We start from the raw sequence: 20,973 nt of genomic DNA on the forward strand, positions 1-20,973 counted from the left end.
CCAAAGCTGGCCTGCAATTATGCAATCCCGTATGTGCCTGCATAGAAGACCACTAGATGAACAGCAGTTACAGGTAAGCGTGATCCTGTTTTTCCCTCAGTTGTACATGGAATCAGATTAGTTAAGTCTGACAGAAATGTATATCTGGGTTCCTGTATAGAGGACATGGCAATTTATGTGATACATAGAAAATAAGCCATTTCAGACAACATTTATGACAAAGGTGCCATTTATGGCAGACACTGGATGGTGCTGATGGCATTGCAGGCACTAAACTAAGAGGCCAGTCAGCAACAACAGATCTGGTGTTTCATGCCTGTGAAAAACTATGAACTAGGAGCAACTGGAAGTCACTGCAGGCTCCAAGCCATGCCATTTTGTGTTGCTACCACTGTGTACTCAACACAGAGGAGACTGCTCTATCTTCAGCTGGCCCCAGACAATGCAGAAGAATTGGGCATCCGTTGGAAGCCCACAGTGTAGAGAGCCTAGCAGCAATTTTTTCCTAACTGTTTGGACATGCTTGCAGCCCCTGCCTTCTTCCCTTTGGCCAGGAGTTGATAAATGCTGGTAATTGTTCCTCTATGAATAATTGAATTAAATAAATAATGGCCCTGGGGTAGGCTTGAGTATCTCTTGGGGCTTGAGGGTTAACCCTAATGCTTTTCCTTCTGCAAATTAAAATGGATACCTGAGTGGCCAACTCATGGCGAGCCAGTGACCTTTTATTTATTTATGCATCTGTAATGTATTTGCTCAGGATATCTCGCTTCAGATGTAGCATCTGTTTTTGTTTTGTTTTTCCAGGAGATTTTACTTTTTCAATTTTCCAGCTGAGTTGCCTGAAGGACAAGGAGGCCAAGTGTCTGCCTGTCCACGTACAATGAACGAGCGACTCTGCCAATTCTGTTTTCTGCCTTTTTAACAGCCTAGCCAGCAGTGCCAATGTCCCTTGTAGTGCCAAAGGTCATTATTTTGCTCTGCCTCTGATGTAAATAAGCCAACTGCTTTGGTTTTAAACAGGCATCCCAAGACTGGAATTAGTTACCCACCATTCATTGCAAATGGGCATTTAGGAAAAAAAGATCATGTTCATTTTCAGGGCTGCCTGTGCCATTTGGCCCGTTATTTGAGAGGGACTGTTAAAAGGCAGCAAGTTGTCTATTGAGTTCATTAAAATTTTACCACCAGGGTTAGGGATCACCAAATGGATTAATTTATTTATTTTAAATTTTATCTAAATGGTTTATAAGCTGCCTTTCTGTTTGGCTTCCAACAGGCCGCATCAGTGCTAAAAAGAACATAATGACATTGTCTTAAAATAAAATGTATGTGGTTCTGCAAGTTTAAAAACTTGTGCTCTCTGGGTTCCATACCAGATGGCCTAAACTGGTAAGCCCTTCTTGTTTCATTCCTTGGCCACCCCCTGGCCTTTGGGACTCCCTCACTTAGGAACAATTTGTGGCTCCCCCCGTCCTTACAGACTGCCCAACTTCAGTTAGACCGTTTACGCACTGGAGGCTTCATGCCAGGCTGCAGGCTGGAAATTTAGTTGTGGCAGGTTGCCCCACCTCTTCCTTTCCTCACACGGGGGAGCATTTGGCCCGGTGCGCCTCATCCGCCCCCGATCTGTGCTCCTGCACGGGAGCTGGGGCAGTGACATTCCCAGTGCATAAACGGTCTTAAAGGCTCATTTTATTCAAAAGGCCATTTAAAATTAGATTTTTTTCTGTCATAAAATGCTAAATTCTGGACAAGTGTTATTATTTGTAAGCTCTTGAAATCTTGTCATTATTACAAACACACTGTGATTTGTCAGTTTTTGACCTGCCTTGTGTGTTTATTTGACCTAGGAAGGCAGCATAGTAATAACTGAAAGTAAATCATCCATCTATCTTTCCTTCCCCTAGTGCTGGAGAATGCAAGGATAAAAAGCTAGAAAGGAAATCAGTGGATCGATGTAGTCAGTCAGTGGTTTACACTAATCATATTTTTTAAATGTACTGACTAAAGTAGTGCCCCAGGTGTGAGTAGGCAACAGATATCCATAATGGGAAGGGCCTTGACTCGTTAGTAGAGGATCTGCTTTGCTTGCAGAGGATCTCTGGTTTAATCCCCAGCATCTCCTGTTCAAGGGATTCAGGTAGAAGACTAGGTGAAACACATTGCTCCCCCCCCCCCCGAGATTCTGAAGAATCTCTCAGTAAACAATACGGACCTTGATAGACTAATTGACTCAGTATAAGACAGTTTTCTGTGCTCTTATTCATTCATTCATTCATTCAGTTTATTTCCTGCCACTCTTGGCCAAGCCGGCTTGTGGCAGGTTACAGGTTAAAACCATAAGGTTTCCCGTTAAAACAATAAAACAGTAAGGCCTTAAAATACAACTGGTTCAAAACAGTGATGTGGTAAACTAATTAAAATAGGTCCCCTCCCCACCAAATTGATCCCTTTTCGGCTCAGTGAGCCCCATACCTAGCCCGTGACACAGTTGAATAAAAGGTATAAATATACAGTAGTGCCAAGATGGGTGGCAAGATGACAGAGGCATCCAGAGAAGTGGGGAGGTCCAAAGATCTTCCAGCCCTAGCCTCAACCAAATGCCTGGTGGAAGAGTTCTGGCAGGGCCCTCAGCTTGTCCGGGAGTTTTTAGTATCTTTATGCTAATACCAAATGTTACAAATAACATAAATACCAGACAAACTGCTGTTGGCCTTTTCCATCTTAGAAGAGTCGTCTCCTTCATGAGTGATAAGGAATAAGGTCTAGCTGTAACACCAGTGCACCATCTCAAAACAAAATCCGTTCTTTCTTCCTCTTCAGACTTTTCTCATCTGCTTACAAATTAATTTAGTTGATTCGAATGGCTTCAACTAGATGGCAGGTTCACTTTAACCAAATGAATTCACAGGTCATGGAGTTTCTAGGAAGCCTTTTGAAATACATGACAGAATGTTGCCTGTCCGTAAAATTTTATTTTATTTTGAGAACCTTATCACACCTCCTGAATTGCCCAGGCTTCCTTCTCGTAATGGTCCCTGCAAAATCCTGTCAAGCAAAGTAAATAAAAATAATATGATGAACAAGGAATTCTGTCTGGTTCCTCATTCAGTCTGGCAAAGATAAGTGAAGGCAACATGTTGAAGTTTCTCCTCAAGACTTTTTTGAAAAAACACTAAAAGCTACAGAGTTGACAGCCTTCCATCTGTGTTATGATCAAAGTTGTTTTAAGTGTTTCTAAAAGGTCTGAAATCATCTTTCTTTGCGGCTACCGGTATTTTCTCTGTGTCACATCTGCATTGCCTGTTAACTGGAGAAATCCCATAGGGTTAATCTAAAAGTGACCTTTGGACCTCTGGACATGGCCCTCCTAGCAAGACCCCGTGGTTATTGCACGAATTCCCAACCAGGAGTCTGTAGACCTCTCCATGGGATCTCTGAAGTGGGGTGGTATTGGGGGGAGGGGTGGACTGTTTTCTCAGCTCCTACTCTTCTTTCGGGCCTATGTGAAGCAGGAATGGTATAGTAGTAGTAAAGGCAAGAGGAGGGAAGAAAAGGAGGGCTAAGGGTGTGGGTAGTGTTGTCACTCCTTGGGGTTTGGCCAGTTAACATCATTTCCAGGGCTCCTGAAAAAGGCTGAGTTATCATGTCAAACTACAGTCTTCAAGATCCTGGTTCAGATTTTCACTCTTACTAAAATTGGGGGGGGGGATACTTTTAAATATGCTTCCAGTCTAGAAATAATCAATAATAGAATAAGTTCCAGACATAAGTTTTAAGATGTCCTGATGGAACTGAATGGATGTGCTACCTCTGAATAGGCTTGGAAATCCAGGCCAGGATCCAAGATACCATGTGTTATGGTCCCATTAAGGAGATTCAGCAGGAATCCAGGGGTACAGGTTTTGTTAGACTATTCCCTTTTTTATTCATTCTTTTTCTAAAAATTCCCTGTAGCAACAAAGCTAGAATGCCAAAAGAAAGAGGCTCAGCCTTTTAAAATGATTATTGTTACATTTATTATCTACCCTATCTCATGGTGCTCGGGGTGGATTACAGTAAGAGTAAAAACATTAGAAATTACCATTCAAAATATGGATTTAAAACAAGTGCATTAAGTTACAAATATTAAAACAGGAATTAAACTGGTTGCCCACTTTTCTATCGAGGGAGAAAGAAGGAGCATAAAAATGGCCGTTAGTGAATTCTCTTTGCCATTCCATATGTGATTTTTTTTAAAGGAACACATTGAATTACGTGACATTTACCATTGCCCTGGCCCTCATAATGTCCAAATTCCTTTTATACCTCTTGTACCTGCATTTGCATAACAAGCATGATTGTGCAACAAGGTCCAAGAGGTATATTTTTTAGATTTCAGATTCTTCAGAAAACCTGGGACTTCTCTCAGATCTATAGAAAGAGCTGTTCATCCATGGCCTCAGTCTCTAGATCTAAATACAGATGGAGCAGAGAATTAAGATTGAGATTTAGTGTCCATATATTGCAAACACAAATCCTAAATTTCTGAATTGCTCCTCTGTCTCTGTGCAGACCTATGCAGAAGTCATGAGTGTTGCATGACCTCAGAATTTAGATCTTGTCAGTTCAGAATTCTACTAAGTAACCAACAGTTTAATGTATCTGAGGCAATTCAGTGTATCAGAATTAGAAAAAAAATGAAACTTTAAATAAGTAGGTTTTTTTTAAAATTGATAAACTTATTCCATCGTTATCAATGGATAACAACTCATTCCATCTTGTCTTTCATCCCTATCAAAGTACAGAGTGCAATCTATAGAGCTCATAAGGTAAAGGCAAAGGTGTCCTCTGTGCAAGCACTGGGTCATGTCTGACCCTTGGGGTTACGCCTTCTAGCATTTTCATGGCAGACTCAATACGGGGTGGTTTGCCAGTGCCTTCCCCAGTCATTACCATTTACCCCCCAGCAAGCTGGATACTCATTTTACCAACCTCGGAAGGATAGAAGGCTGAGTCAACCTTGAGCTGGCTGCTGGGATTGAACTCCCAGCCTCATGGGCAGAGCTTTCAGACTGCATGTCTGCTGCCTTACCACTCTGCGCCACAAGAGGCTCTTACATAGAGCTCATAAATACTCTAATAACCAGACACTTTATCCAGTAACTTTCTGCCCAAATCTTATATATTTTTTGTTTTATTCTTGTAAAAAGAGATCAAGCATTACGCAGTGGCCAGTGTGTCAGATTAGAATCCTCACTCTGCCATGAAAATTCTCTCTTTGGAATTTCTCTCTTTTAATGATCAGCAGTGGAGCTTGTTAATACAAGAATGTTGGTGAGAAGGGCAGTGCCCAGTAAATAATTTCAATTTGTCACTGTGTACTAATGAGGCAACTTTATATATATTATATATATCCATATGTATAATGGCTTCATTTTTATTTTGGAGTCTAGAAATAGATGCAGCTCACATGATACATCAATCCTGCTTGGACTGTTGTGTGCCAACTGCTTGGAACAGATGTTAATTACAGTAGTAACAGTTTCTTTTCATGCCTACATTTTCAAACAATTATGTGAATGGCTTAGGATCCTGGCAAATTAGTTAAAATTATTTTATCATTATGTGCTTGTTTGCATTTGTAAAAGCTAGCAATTAAGAATCTAAAAATGGCTCGTGACTGAAAACTCTTGACGCTACAATGGTTTTATTCCATTCTCGTGGCACATTAGACAGATAGCATCCATCTTTGAAGCACCAGTGGAGAAACAGCACACTTTCTCCTATTGAAATGGCTTAGCATGCATCAGTTAATCAGAGAATTAATGTAATTATTTTTATGCATCATGTATCTGTCTCCTGGCGATATTTATTTTGCACTGCCAAAATTGGTACATGAGTTTTCCAGATATCTCATAGGTTTATTGAACGCTTTATGAAATTCACCTAATTTAGCAAGTGTCATTAGTGTGCTTGCTGGATTCCCCCCCCCCCCAAAAAAAAAGAAAAACTTAGCTACTCTGTTTCAATGAATTATAGAAAACTAAAAATAGCTAAAAGTAAACCATCACACAGATTCTACATAGGATCAATCTCTTTTGTGTGCTCCCCCCCTCCTGACAGTTTTGCATACATTCACAATACAAACATTGAGGGACAGAAGATGTTTGATGCTTTTTTTCCCCATTTACATAAAATCAATACTCAAAGTTTGGAGATGCACCTCTTGGCTTTGTGAGACTTCTGCATTTCTATTGTTTCCTTGACAACGATGATATAGATGCTGCTATCACCATGGGGATGGTTCTTTTGAATGAAGCTGCTACCTCCAAAGGGGATGTTGGGAAGCGGAGAAGTAAGTCCTTAGAATGCAATGAGCCCAATCACTGCTGTTGTTCTCCTAATATCCATGCATGTGATTATTGTAGATTTGCATGAAAGTTTGCATATTCTGAAATATGTCTTTGCTTTTTGCGTCCAGTGTGCTTGCCAATGTATTTATTCAGATGTTGAACACATCCTCACAGATTGGTAGATGGGCTGTTTTGGATTTCATATTGTGCAACAGTGCAGGCCAGAATTCAAAGAGCTAAATTGACATGTGCATGCCCAAGAGAATTGCGTGCACTCAGTATGAAGGTTGTGGTTCAGGGACAGAGCACACACATTGCATTCTGAAGGTCCCTTGGCATCTCCTGGGAAGGGAACTCAAGAGTCATGAAAGAGCTGTTGTCAGTGAGAGAAGAGAAAGCTGAGCTAGATAGACCACTAGTCTGACTTGTGTAAGCCTGCTTCATTTATGTTCAGTGAAATTCTTGAGACTTTTCCCTTCTTGCTTACGAACTCCCCATGCAATATATCGTAAACTGTTTGGGAAGCTTCTTCTGTCACAAGCAGTTTTGAATGTATCTTCAAGTACTGTTCCTCATGAAAGACTCATCTTCAGTCTAGCTACGCAGTTCTTTGTTAACTGGCCATTTTTGGTATGTTAAACATATTGAGTTGCAGTATAAAGGGAACCTGGCTTCATGTCTCAGTTTTGCCATGAGGTTTATACTTCCAAATTCTCCAGCAACAAGCACCATGAAATGTTGGCATGTTGCCAGCTTCCATGGCTTTTGGTCATGAGAAAGACATGACCTGTTTTGTGCTCTTCTTGTTGAAGTCAGAGGAAGTAGGGAGGACACCAAGGGACAATATAGCAGACATATACTGTTGTACTTCAAAATATAATTGTAAATACTGATCATGTTAACTGATGTTGAATATAATAACCTTTCTTGAGCTCTTTGAACTTTGATGGTTTCTCCTCCAGTAATATGCCTGGTGGGCCTGGGCCTGGTCGTTTTCTTCTTCAGCTTCCTGCTGTCGATATTCCGCTCCAAGTACCATGGCTATCCATACAGGTAAGCTTCAAATAACACGGCAGTCTTTCCAAATATTCTCTTTCGTTTCTTCTTTTTCCTTCCAGCTCTCAATTTTCTGCTCTGATATTCCTGAATCTATGAACAAATAAGGTGTTGTCCTTCCAATATTGAAGGGCTTGTCTGAATGATCACCTTGTCTCAAATACACAGCAGAGAATTAACACTAGGGTTGGGTGCTTCGGCAGCCGAAGCATCCAACCCTAATTACCACCACTTTCTTACCCTTAGTAAGATTCATGTTGGTCTGAAGCCTCAGAACAGAGTTCGGTGCCAGCCTAAAGACCCAAAACTTAAACTTTGAATAAAACTTTGTTGCAACTAGACTCAGATTTTCTTCTTACAATTAGTAAGATAGTTCTGCAAGTCACTAATGGGGGTGGGGGTTTGAATAGACAAGCAGGGCATGGCCTCCACATGAAACTGGGGGGAAATAACTGCATGGAGAATGATTCTGTTGTAGGGATAGGGGGTGTTAGTTGTTCTTCTTGTTTTTCTCTTTCCCAAATTTCTTTTCCCTCTGCAAGATTGCATTCGAAACCAAAAGAGGAAACAAGAGGGCCATGTGCAACCTGAATTTGTAAGAGGATAGGCGCTGTCAGTATGATACAGATGCATTTCTGGAACCAAGGCTTTGAAATATAAAGAAATGCCATGATGCAGGGTTTTGCTGGCTTGTCATTTGTTTTTATTCATTCCTTTGAAGAGAAACTCAATCTCTTTAATTTCTCTCTAAAGATCAATAAACAGCATGCAGTATTATAAGCTGTGATTTTCAAAAGAACTATTTTCTATGTGTGTTTGACGCTATTGACAAACTCTATATGGGAGGGCAGAAAAACATAATTTTTGCCACATATTTTTATGTCAGGCATACTGGAAAATCATATTTCGATTATGCAGGCCTTCTTGGCTCAGTACTAGAAAAATGGGATGTTGTTTGAATCTTCCACATAAAGATTTTGTCTTTGATTAGCCTATTAGATGTTCATCATGGAAACGAATAGGAGTATAATTCTCTAGGAGGAAACTGGATGAAATGTGCTTGTCTTTGACAATAATGGAAACTAATAGTTTTATAATATTTGAGATGAAGAAAAGTCAAGTGTCCAGGCCCTGTCACCTGTGTGGTGAACTACCAGAAACGCCATCTTGATTGTTTTATCAAAGCTCCAGGATTGGTCAGCAAAGGCATATGGAGCTGTATGCCTTGTGGATTCCCCATTAACTCTAAAGTATCATTTCCAGGAAACTCATTAACTCATTGGTTGAATTTTCTTTTGGAACCATTGCATGACCACTGAGTAGTCCAGAATAAACATTTGATCCAGCTGGGTGTTTTTCCCCCCAAAGAAAACTGAATATGTCATGTATATGTTAAATTGTAACTTGTTCCAATGCTTCACAATAGAGTGAGTTAGAGAAGTCCAAAGACCAATCAAATACTCTTCAGCACCAGAAACTTCGGCACAATCTAGATAATTTCATTATGTCATTTTCCATTTGATTCTTGCCTTACATTGCTTTTCCACTGGATGTTGGCCTGCATTTTCTTGAATACCAAGATTAACACCAGTGGTTTTCATAGTTTCAGCCCATCTTTCTATCCTCTCATTTGCAAAAAGAAAAAGAAATGAAAAAGAAAACCTGCCCGCTAACCCTAGCCCATTGCCAAAAATTTTGAATTGTGTTCTAGGATACAGAGGCAGTTCCCATCAGATACTGCACAGGCTCCTTGGACCTTGCTGTTGACCTGGGTAAACTGAGTGTATATTCATTGCTGGTCAAAGGACCATAAATAAATGAATTCAATTGAGTGTACATCGCAGAACATATTCAACACTACCTATGTGCTGAGAACTGCAGCAGAAAATTGGTAGTTGCAGCCAAGATGCCTTTCAGGGAAGATTTTCAGGCATTACTGATCTACTAATTACGATAGGCATTCCCAGAAACCCAATGTGAAACCCATGATTTGATGTCATACCAAACCTTTTGTGTCACAGGATTCAGAAGGGTCTCCTAAACTCAAATCTTCAGTAACTCCTTCAAACAGTTCAAACATGATTTTTGGCTTTAGACACAGAGTTTTGTTTAATTTTTAAGCTTTCCTTCAGCTGTGGAAACCGAATGTATTTGGGATGGACAAAAGGAAGTATTTATTCACTTAATGAGTAATTAAATTGTGGAATTCATGGCCAGTGGGTATAGCGATGACTTTTTAAAGGGGATTAGACCAACTCATAGAAGAGAAATCCATAAATGGCTACCAGCCATGATGATAGAAGCAAACCTCCAGAGCCACTGGTTGGCCACTGTGTGGAAAGGATGCTTGCTGAGAGGGACTGCGGAGCTCCTCATATGTACTAACTTCATATCAACAGTAACTGGATTTTGAAAAATGTTTTGAAAAATGTTTTTCACCTGTATACCTAGTGCTTTGCCTAACTAGTAGGTTTCACAAGGGGGAGGGGGACACCTTTCTGAGGCAAAACTTATATCAAGGAATTTATTTCAGATTGGTACCTGTGAAGTAAAAGTTTTTTTTAAAAAAAAATACTGGATTCTCCTTACTGCTTTGCAAATAATGGAAATCATATAACCTAGTTTTCATTCTTCAGGCTTACCAGATAGGAGAATCTCTGGTGGTTTCCTGAATAACACCCTTTGTACCTAAATATATACTAGCTTTCTCAGTCAATATTTTATAACTCTTCCGGCCTAGTTTTTTGCTCTAATACCATGTCAGGATTTTTGAAAGTTATACGCTCCCCCTTGGAGAGTTCTCTTACCCAGCTCTCCAGAGATATTAGAGCCCTTCAGCAAAGTATCGCTACTAGATTCATTAAGCTTTTCATGAGAATGGTTTTGTGTCTCCTGCGGTAATTTTCAATAACTGTAAGGTAGTCTTGCCTGTCTGTCTGTCTCCTGGAGATTAAATATCCTCTTCTAGGCATGCATGTAACTCTCACTAGTTTTAATGAAAACTATAGTGTGTGCACCAACCACAACAGAGGTACCCTGTGTTCTAAAAGGTTTGGGGAAGATGAATTTCCTTTTGCTGTGCTTGGTGTCATTAAGTGTTCGAGTAATAATTATCTCTAATTACTTCTTAGCCAGCCTGAGATCACAGCATGGCAAGAGTGAAGGGCCTGTATAGAGCCTGAATGGCAATGCCATGCATTTCAGCTTGTTCCTCTTCCCTCCTTGAACACAAGTGGACAGCCAGCCACGGAAGGGCCACATATCCCACTTTCATCTTTCTTTTGCCAAGGAAGAAACTCCTAAGTATATCTCCTGAGGTTCAAGGTGAAAAGCTCCTAAAAGTGCGAAGGAAGGGTGTACTACAGCTTGTGGGTGCAGTCATTACCAACTGAGGGCCCTTTCCACTGTTTGCTTGGTGGAAGGAAGTGCTGTCAAGGGCCTGTCAACATAGGGCAACCCCATAGGGTTCTCAAGGCAAGAGGCAAGTAGAGGTGGTTTGCTTTTGCCTCCCTCTGTATAGCAGCCCTGGACTTTCTTGGTGGTGTGCCATCCAAATAAGAACCAGGGCTCATCCTGCTTAGCTTCCAAGATCCAATGAGATTGGGCTAGCTTAAATAGGTGTGTTTTTGTAATATACATAAAACTTCCTTTGCCAGAGCTGCACTTGTAGAAGACCAGGGTAGATGTGATTTCACCACACACACACACACCCTGCTAGTCAGCTGCTGCCTACAGATGAAAATAAAAACATTCCATGAGGACAATAATTCTACAGATGTTGTACCTGTTGTTATCCAAGAGTAAGGCCCAAGCATTATTTGGGATGGGGCCAGGACAAAACTATAACACTGCTCTGCTTCCACAAATACGCCATAGTCCATCCTATCCATGCAAACAAATGAGTCATGAAACCAAGTTTCAGTTGTAATTCTGAAAATGCATTTCTGAAATTATGGCTTTTGTTTTATGTCCTCAAACACTCCAATATTCTTTTCTACCATTTATCGTACATAAAGTCTGACCTGAAGAAGAGTCCTGCCATGTTTGCTTGTCTATTTTGTAATATTTTGGTTGATCCTAAGATGTCACTTTGTTTTTTTTGTTTGTTTTTACTCTAATGGCCAGTTGGTCTGCAGTCCTTTTAGAAATAGAGCAATTCGCATTAAAAGCTTTTTCCCCCTAGCCTTTCGTCAACTTCTCTTGTAAGTTCACCAAAGATAGTATCGAGGAATATAAACTAGTGCTGCATAGGGGAATGCCTTCAGTAGGGAAGATATTTGTGGAACTGTGAGCAATTCACTGAAAATTGCCTGCAGTTTCATTTTTGTCAACTTTATTAAATATGGAGGGTTGGGGATTGTTCTCTTTTGCTGGAAGTCTTTTATTGGAGAAAAGCCTGTATATAAAGAATTCTGGGACTGGTAGTTCCTGAAAGAGCCTGTCATGTCGAGAAGCAAAGATCAGATTTAACTACAAAAGCATGCACTCCATTGGACAAGGCCACCAACTCACTTTTCAAAAAGTTGCTTTTGCTGTTTCACAGCAATTGGACATCCCGTGTACCTCTGCCTCTCATGTTCCCTTGTATTATCAAGCATGATCAGTAACTTGGTCTTAATTTATTGCAGCCTTGACCACTTAGGATCCTAGGTCACCAGGCCCTGGTATTATGTACCCCTTTTCCACCCGTGTTGAGTCTTGCCTAGGTCTCACCTTAATAAGAAATAAGGTACTTAAAACCTATGTTGAAATGATTTCCTAGACAGCCTATATTCTGCTAATTACATTTGGTTAAAATAATGGATTCTAAAGGGGTCATATGCTGAAACGTGCAGATTTCAACACGGTTTTGCCCTTAAAGAGATGATCACAGATGCTAAACAGCTTGTTTGCTAACTGTTTCCGAACAGTGGTATTAATTTTCCTATGAAACAGCATGTATCAAAACAAAGATCAAGATGTAGCATGTATCCCGCTGTGCATCCTTTGAGCAAACTGAAATCAGATCAAAATCGAGGAAAACGGATTAATAGAAAGGACTGTTGGGTTGTACCACACTATTCTGCTCCAGTTGAACTCAGAACTTTCCATTGGAGGAGCAGCTGCTTCTGCTAGAAGAAAGCTCCTCGCTCAGCCAGACTGAATGATCGGATTCAGCCCATTATGTTTACTTTCAAGATCTACCCATTTGGAAATTGGTTTCTCCTCTCTGTGATCCTCCGTTTTAAACATACTTCCTAGACGCTTCCACCACTTGCAATTAGATGCTGTAGTGTCATAGAAGGATCCTTTACCTAGCAGGGGAAGTCTTTAATTGCTGTGTTAGATCTGAATTTGATCATTATTTTTTTAAGATGTGCTGTATGATCATAATTGCTGAAGTACAATATTACTATAATGAGAAATTGTGAGCACATTTTGCTGCTATAACAAACTACTTATCCCCACCCTTTCCAGAGGAGGAACTAGTTAGGAATATACTCAAAATGCTGGAGTGCAGGTAGTGTCTAATGAACTGCCACAAAGAACTGGAAGCTGTTTTAAAAAGAAATGCTTCCGTCTAAATCCTGGTTGTCTCTGTTGTTGGGAAGCACCTTCTGGTTTTCCAGGGGGCTTTGTTAGTAGCTTTCCATTCGTGTGTGGTGCCCCTGCATTCCAGAATGTCCTCATAATCATCGGCTTTCATCTTCCTTAAGCCAGCCCTATTCCAATCAAATCCTTAAGCAGTTGAAACGCTACAGAATTCTTAATTGGAGCCTAATTTTACTTAAACGCCCTACTTATCTGAAAGGAAGGCCAGGTTTCTTGCCACATGGGCTTGTGTTTGTATTTGTATGCAAGTATGGCCTGTATCAAGAGGAGAGTGCCCTTATGTAAAACTTTTTTAGGGGAGTCATCTTACATTCAGGATATCGGGAAAGGGGGAAATACCATAGTCACGATTGGGAGGGGTTTCTAAAATAAGAGGTGCAGAGTTGTGACCTGGAAATGAAGCATGCATTGAAGTACCCTTTCATACAGGGCAAACAGAGCCATCCTAAGCCCAATGAAGTGAACACGTTTTGGTGATGGTAGCGAAAAGTACTTTCAAGTTGCAGCCGACTTACGGTGACCCCAGAGAAGTTTCAAGGCAAGAGATGTTCAGGTGTGGTTTGCCGTTGCCTGCCTCTGTATAGCAACCCTGGAATTGCTTAGAAGTCTACCATCCGCATACTCACCAGAGCTGCCTGCTCAGCTTCTGAGAGACCAGACTAGCCTAGGCCATCCAGGTCAGTTCTAATGGATTTAGAAGTAATTCTGTATATGATGGCATTGAATAGGTCTTCTCTCATGTCAGCCGCACCCATACTGGAATAGACGGGAGTCCTGCACGTAGATCAGGCTTTCTCAACCAGGGTTTCATGAACCCATTGACAGATTTGGGTGTCCTGAATGAATGAGAGTTAATTTTTACTATATTTTTAAAAATTGTTAAACATGGATTGGCATATGATCGTATATGGCCATGTCAACCTCTCCCCCCTCCCCAAATGGCCAATGATTGACCTGGAGGGGGAGGGCCCCATGCTAGTGTGTACACAGCTGTGCTCCCCAACCATATCCTGCACGATCATGCCCCTTCTGGGGTTTCTCGAAGCCTGAAGAATATTCCAGGGTTTTTTCAACAGTAAAAAAGTTGAGAAAGGCTGACATAGATCATCACATTCAGGTAATTCAACTAGGGTTGGGCCCTTTAGGCGCCGAAGCGCCCAACCCTAAATTCAACGTGTCTATCAGCAGATGCAGAATAGCCAATCCCACTTGTGCAAGGAAAATGCCACCAGTCATATTAGCGATTGTCCAGTTCACATGTTATTTGAGACCAAGTGTCCACAAAGAAGTTTGTAAAGGGGGGGAGGGGTAAAAATAATCAATCGTTGAAGAAGTTGTTGTTGCTGTTTGCTGAGCCCATGGCTAATGCTAAAAAAATATCTTGCTCTGCAGCAATATACTGCAAAGGGAAGTTTTGCAATCTGATTCTTTTTCACTTGTGCCCTGGAACCACTAGAGCATCGAGTGTGGGAGGCTCATCGGTAGAGCCGTGAAAATCAATCTGCATCTCTCTCCCTGCGTTCAGCTGAGCATTGTGACAGGAGATGGAGCAAAAAAGAGCCATGTCAAACACTGACAAATAGCAAAGGGGAACAAATCTCCTGAGCTGCATTAGAAATATAAAAAATTCATATCCAGAAACTCATTTCAGATTTGTAATGTTTATATAATGAAAATAAAACTCAGACATGAACTATTGAATGATTACTTGAGAAATATCAGGTCAGGCAACCAAAGCAAAAGGGAGGAGGGGATGTGCCCCAGAGTTACAGAATCCACATGCCTAAGATGGATCGTTCATAACAAGAGTTTGGTCTTTTCATACATCAGGATGAAGAAACCTGAGCAAAGACTTAATGGCGATCTGCTGCCAGTCTGAGCTCTCTCTGATAATATGTACCATTTCCAGAAGGTTATCCTGGAAATTGGGCTGAGCTAACATCACCCCTCTCCTGCATTATTTTCTTCCTTCCATAGTTCTGGAGACATCTAAGGTTTACGGTTACAGAGCTCTTTCAATGGTATATGCCACACAGGGACAGGATTTCATGGGCTACTCATTGCTGGTGCAGCAGCAGATTCAGTGGAGCAGCCATGGGGCCCATGTGACATGTTTCCCCACAGGGACTCTGCCTCAGTCACCCAGAAGGCCTTTGCAAGGGAAGTCTTACCTTTTAAAGAGAAGTGAGCACCTGCTTTGACAATGGAACTTCAATACAATGATCCTCAAGTGCTGCTTTTTATAAATCAATAAAAAGCCTTCCAGTGGCCACAGGTTCAGTTTTAGGGGAAATGGCTGCTGTGTGAGCCAAAGAAATCCAAATTCCCTCACCCCCTCCCACAGCAGCCATCCTGACTTTACTGCAACCCTTCCCAAAACCTTGGAGTAAAGATTGGAGAAAAGCCAGGGAAATCTTTGGAGGTGCATAAATGTACCGCTATGCTTTTGGCAAGCGGGGGATATCAATTTCCCAAAGGTATTTAATTTGGGGCAGAGGATCTGAGACACCAATGTTTCTGCTGTCTCTTCTTCGAATTTCCAGACTTTCTAAAAACTGTTGCGTGTGGCTTGCTTTTGGCACCACTTTCAGTTCTCCCCTCCCCCCCCCTTCACTCCTCCTCCCCTTTTGCAGCTAAGCCCTGTGCACAGATGATTGCGCCCATTAAAATCAGTAGTTAAATTTAACGGCAGGACTACATCAGTATTACTTTTAGTTCAAGTACCTGATAAATTAGCCAGAAGTTTTGTTTTAACTGAAGTCCGCTAAAATGCTGAAGAGTGCCTACCCGATAACATCCATTAAGCAGAGCTTGCAACTCATTTACCATATTTCCAATCACGTGATTAAATAAAGGGGGGAAAATGGCTTGGGGCTATTTTTTTCATACGAGTGGGATATTTCCTTGGGCTTTTTTTTCTCTGTATAAGTTTAGAGGTGTGTCAATCACTTTGAATTATCTGGTGTGTTTTACTGTATGTTTTCTTCCAGCCATGGTTTTGTTTTATTTAATGCAAGCCAGGTCAATATCTTCTTCCTGCAACATCCCATAGAGCAGGGGTAGTCAAACTGCGGCCCTCCAGATGTCCATGGACTACAATTCCCATGAGCCCCTGCCAGCGAATGCTGGCAGGGGCTCCTGGGAATTGTAGTCCATGGACATCTGGAGGGCTGCAGTTTGACTACCCCTGCCATAGAGTAATGCATTTTTATGCTTCACTGATCAGGTGTTGCACAAAATTAGCATAGGGGCACTTGTGTCATCAACTCTCAGGATGCTACAGAGGTGAGCATCCTTGCCAAAGACTGGCCAACTATGATCAATCCCAACCCCATACCTCCCAACTGCCATTTGCACTGGGATAGTGTATTGCTTAGACAATCTTTTCCAAATAAAGATTTCTCCCAACAGGTACTTACAATCCTTCCCACTACCTAGTGATTAATATTCTGGTGTCCACAAAAAGGCATATAGCAATCTAAGAACACAGTCATGATGTAACTAAGATTGCAGATGCCCATCAGGTATTGATCTGTGTCAGTGTGGCTACTAGCTTCCAGATAACTAGTTGGTAAAGTTTCAAGTTTGCCAAGCTTCTGCCCTGGCCAGCAACGAGATGAGAGAGTAGGTTGCCATGATCCAGGCTGAAAAACTCCTAGAGAGTAGGGAATGGAGCCTGGGAAGAACGGGGACCTCAATAGAGTGGTATGTTATAGAGCCCACACTCCAAAACATCCATTTTTTCATCTCTTCAGTCTGGAGATGAGCTGTAATTCTAGGGGATCCCCAGATCCTACATGGAGGCTGGTATCCTATATAGTTTTCTCTTTCCAGTGATAAGGTCTTCGACTCATTGCATAGAGTGCCTGGGCCCCAGTTCTGAACCCAAGGCAAAAATCCAGAGGCCAAAAGTACTTGTGCTGTTGCCCTTGAGCTACCCTTAAAATGCTGGGGCCTACATGTAAAAGACAAAGTAAGAGCCACAGCCAGATCAAAGCTGATAAAAGCATCTCACAGCCAGATCAAAGATGACAAAAACTCCCAGATGCAAGTCCTCTGCTTGTTAGGACTCTTCTCAACTAACAAGGATTCGCTTGAGAAACTTCAAAAGTTGGGGTTCTTTATTGTATAGTTAAGAGAAACTAATTTGATGTCCAGATCAATACAGTTATGGAATTCACAACTCTTACAGAATACCTAATTGGCATACAAAGTGCAATACAAAATCTGCTTCTGTTTTTTACTTGGTGGACCTCCAGGTCAGTGATATTCTGGAAAGCTATCACATATAATTGACAGAATGTTCCTGACACCTTCACATTTAGGTGGCAAGATTTGTTGCTCTTTCAACTCTGAGCAGTGGCTCCCAATTTTAATGGAATGCTTCTGTCACTGTACTTTACTTTTTCTCATTTTCCATTCCTTCTATTTTATCTTCCTATATTCAGGGGTTTACTCCCCCCATTTTATCTCATATATAGGAATTCAGTACTACTATTTTAAAAAAATACTGTATGCTTGCATTAGTTATATGGGTTAATGGAGCTGACTAATATCAACTTGGGAAGTCTTTGAACTATCAAAGTTTGAAAACTCTTATTTGGAGCCCAGACCCCTCTCAATCCATGCCTGAGGGGTTCGTGGGGAGGGAGAGGGTTTGTTGAGTTGGGCATGGATTTGAATGTGTGTGTGGAGGGGGGGATGATTGTTATAGGATTTTGCCACCTTTTATTGTCTCTTATAGTATTGCATTTTATGGTTTTATTGTCTGTAAATCACTGGGAGTCCAAGAGTGGTGGTTAATAAATCGAATAAGATGATTATGATGATGATTCAAAATGGAACAAAGTTTTAGTCCAGTGGCAGCTTTAAGACCAACAAAGTTTTATTCAAGGTATAAAATTCTGTGTGCATGCAAACAGAAGCTTATACCCAAAATTAACATTGTTGGTCTTTGTTGATCAGTGGGCCTCTCCTCTGAACAGCCAGAATATTGGGCTACTCTCATTACATTTCCCCATGAGACTATGGGTTGGAAAGGAAGGGGTGGGTAGGGATAGGATTGGTATGTATTTTCACTGCTGGAGTGGGATAATATGTTAAGATTATTGTTTTTATGGGGTTTTATTGTGGGGTTTTAATCAGTAACCAGACATGAGCCAGCTAGTCTGGGAGTGGTGGGTAATAGTAATAGTAATTGGGCTGGACTCAAACTTTGTCCTGTGGCTTCAGACCAGCACCACTACCCACCTGAATCTTAGTCAAATTGGGTCTGTCTTCTACCACCCAAACACTAAGCCACATGTTCTTACTGTTCCTTCACTTCCGGGAGGGTAGGGTTCCTTCATTTCCAGAGCAACATGCCTTTATGTATTTATTTATGTTCAAGGCGTAGTGGCCAGCAGTTGAGAAGATTTGCTTAAAAGCCTTTTTGGGGTCTTTCCTCACAATTCCACTGTTTACATCTTCCCTTGCTCTTGTTTCTTGCTGGAAATGATGGGAGAGGTAGTTTTCTCAGCCTTCCGAATTGCTCTAGGAGGCCAAGAAAACAAAGACTCCTATCCCCTGAGCAGGAATTTAAAGCCAAAGAAGATTGTAATTGCATTCCTTCAAGAAGGACAGACCTTGTCAGTGATTTTGCAAGCCTTCACAGAGGTAAACAGTTGTTACTTGGAAGGTGGGAGCTGTCAGTAGAGTTGACACCCCTTTCTGACAGGGGTATGTATTTGTTAGGGGTCCTATTAGGGTGGTGGATTCCCTGTTCTGTTCCTGTTGTCCACCACCACTCTGAGCAGCAGTAGGAGGGGGGAAAAACACAAATCCAGCTGTGTGCCATTTCACTATTGGTTAAAAAAATGGAAATGATAATCTAACTCTGGAAATCACTAAGAACTCAATGGTAATACCATGGAGTTTTAGTGATTCATAGAGCTACATGTATCACGTCATGTACTCCGTATCCCCACCCCCAGGCCCCCAGCCCCAGTTGCCTGGTACTGCCTTATCAATAATAGTATTTGTGTGTTTATGGTGGGTACAAGCATCCCTTTTAAGTACTCAAAAGCACTCAACTGGGATCCTTTCAACGAGAAATATGGTTTCAGGTCAAGCCCATCACTAGTTATTAAAAAGAATAAGTTACACACCTTAATCTTTCAAAACAGGAATGAAGCAAAAGCTCAATGTGCACAGTTTTTAATCCTGTTTTTTTTAAATATCTTTGCAGCTTCTTAATTAAGTGAATCCGCATAAGGCTAATGTTTACTATGAAGATAAGCAGCTCCTGATAGTATCTGCATAGCAACATTACGTTTCTTCAAGAGTCTGCGTTGGGTTCATCTGTTTCCTGTGATAAATTACAGTGTTCACATAGAGAAGAAAATTTTGTGGGCTTTTTTTAAACCTGATGTACCAAATGCTTCATCTAATTTATAATGCATAGCGAATAATGGATCTCTAAATGGAGGGTGTGATAAGCTGCATGAGGGTGGGAATATGCTTGGTGGCCCAGGATTTTAAATAGAGCTAGCTTTAGTAGCAAAGTTTTATTGTTGTGTATTATAGTTGTATAAGATTTCAGCTGACAAAAAGTTATGTGATTTCATTGTGATTTCATATGTGATTTCATAAAACTGTAAGATTATTACGACCATTCAGCTTTGTCTAATAAAGAAAAGTCACAATTGTGTAGGATCTTAAGGCTCCCTAGTCATTTATTAGCATGTATTCTGTGTGTCAGAATCTTGGCTCTAGTATCTGGGAGTATGAAAGTCTCACATTCCATATTCTACATATGTTGGAAAAGCAGAAAAATAAGAGCTATTGAGCATGCTAGGCTAAGACATAAGGAAACACGTTGTTAGAAAAGTGCAAAGGAAAAACACTGGCCTGTGGCAAAGTGGAAGGAGAAATAGGATCTTTGCAGGATGAGGGCTGAATGCAGGGACCCAGTTGCTGGAAGTGATTCCAGGATTGGGGAGTGCCATACCCTACATAGGTGGTTTGTGACAGAAGGTTTGTGTGCGTGGAATGTGCGTAAATGCTGGTTCAGCTTTGTACAGGACCCACCCTGCTCTGAAACTCTGTAAGATAGCCTCCAGACCATACCCTCTGCCTGCCTTGATGATCAGTCCAGCCTCTGACCACTTTGCTGCCTGTCCTGACTTTGGACTGGATAGTGACTATGCTTCTCACCATTACCTGTCCTGTCCTTGGACTGCATTCTGACTATGCTCCTGATTGCTGCTGGGCCTGACCTTGGACTGGAACACTTTGGTGTCATGCCTATCCTGCTAAGCAACATGGATACCTATTTACATTCTAGCAAGAGCTAAAAAAATATCTATTTGTTAAAAATATTAGCTGCATAGAACCATGAAGAAAGGTGGGATATAAATGTTTTAACCAATACATGAATTCCCTAAAAAATGATGGCTTAGCTGAAAATATCTAAGAGAGTGAGAGTCAAAATGACATTATTACTTGGAAGATATGATTCAATCTTATATTTCTGAATATTAAGTGTTTAGATGATCTGTTGCAGAGATATTTAGATCAGATGATGAGGGCCAAGGAAATCTTGTCCCATGTTCTTATCTCAGTCTATTCCCCCCACCCAGTCATGCACCTGTAGTGTAGCTACTCACACTTTTAGATAATGGTTGGAAGCCAAAAAGTGGAATGCTGTATTTCTGGTTAGTGATTTGTATCTCCTGCTCTTGTATGTCTTAGAGTTGCCAAGTCTTGAAATGCACAAGTCTGGTAAGTGGCAGGAGTGCCACTCTATATTTACCTCAAAGTGGGCATGTGGATAAGAACAGGCCAAGCCAGTAGCAGCAATGAAACTTTTATTAAACCTATGTGTGTACCTCTCTGCTCATTTTTCTTTCTTTTGGAGGTAATTTACCCTTCTAACACATTTCTGACATTTCCAGGAAGTTCATTTTGTTATACTTGCTTATGAGCATGATCAGCCTAGACAGTCTGA

At 41.1% G+C, this 20,973-nt stretch overlaps 1 protein-coding gene across 2 annotated transcripts in view; it reads left to right on the top strand.

Annotated features, from left to right (window-relative positions):
• TUSC3 (tumor suppressor candidate 3) overlaps positions 1-19,679 on the top strand; it is a 141,832-nt gene extending 122,153 nt beyond the window's left edge. For both annotated transcript variants that reach the window (XM_077302083.1, XM_077302081.1), the window contains exons 8-10: positions 6,266-6,340; positions 7,301-7,391; positions 19,213-19,679. In XM_077302083.1, the coding sequence (XP_077158198.1) occupies positions 6,266-6,340; positions 7,301-7,391; positions 19,213-19,228 (182 nt within the window). In that variant the 3' untranslated portion in view covers positions 19,229-19,679. The remainder of the gene's footprint in view (positions 1-6,265; positions 6,341-7,300; positions 7,392-19,212) is intronic.
• The last annotated feature ends 1,294 nt before the right edge of the window (positions 19,680-20,973 follow it).

Source organism: Paroedura picta, chromosome 10, assembly GCF_049243985.1.
Source record: "Paroedura picta isolate Pp20150507F chromosome 10, Ppicta_v3.0, whole genome shotgun sequence".
Taxonomy (NCBI): Eukaryota; Metazoa; Chordata; class Lepidosauria; order Squamata; family Gekkonidae; genus Paroedura; species Paroedura picta.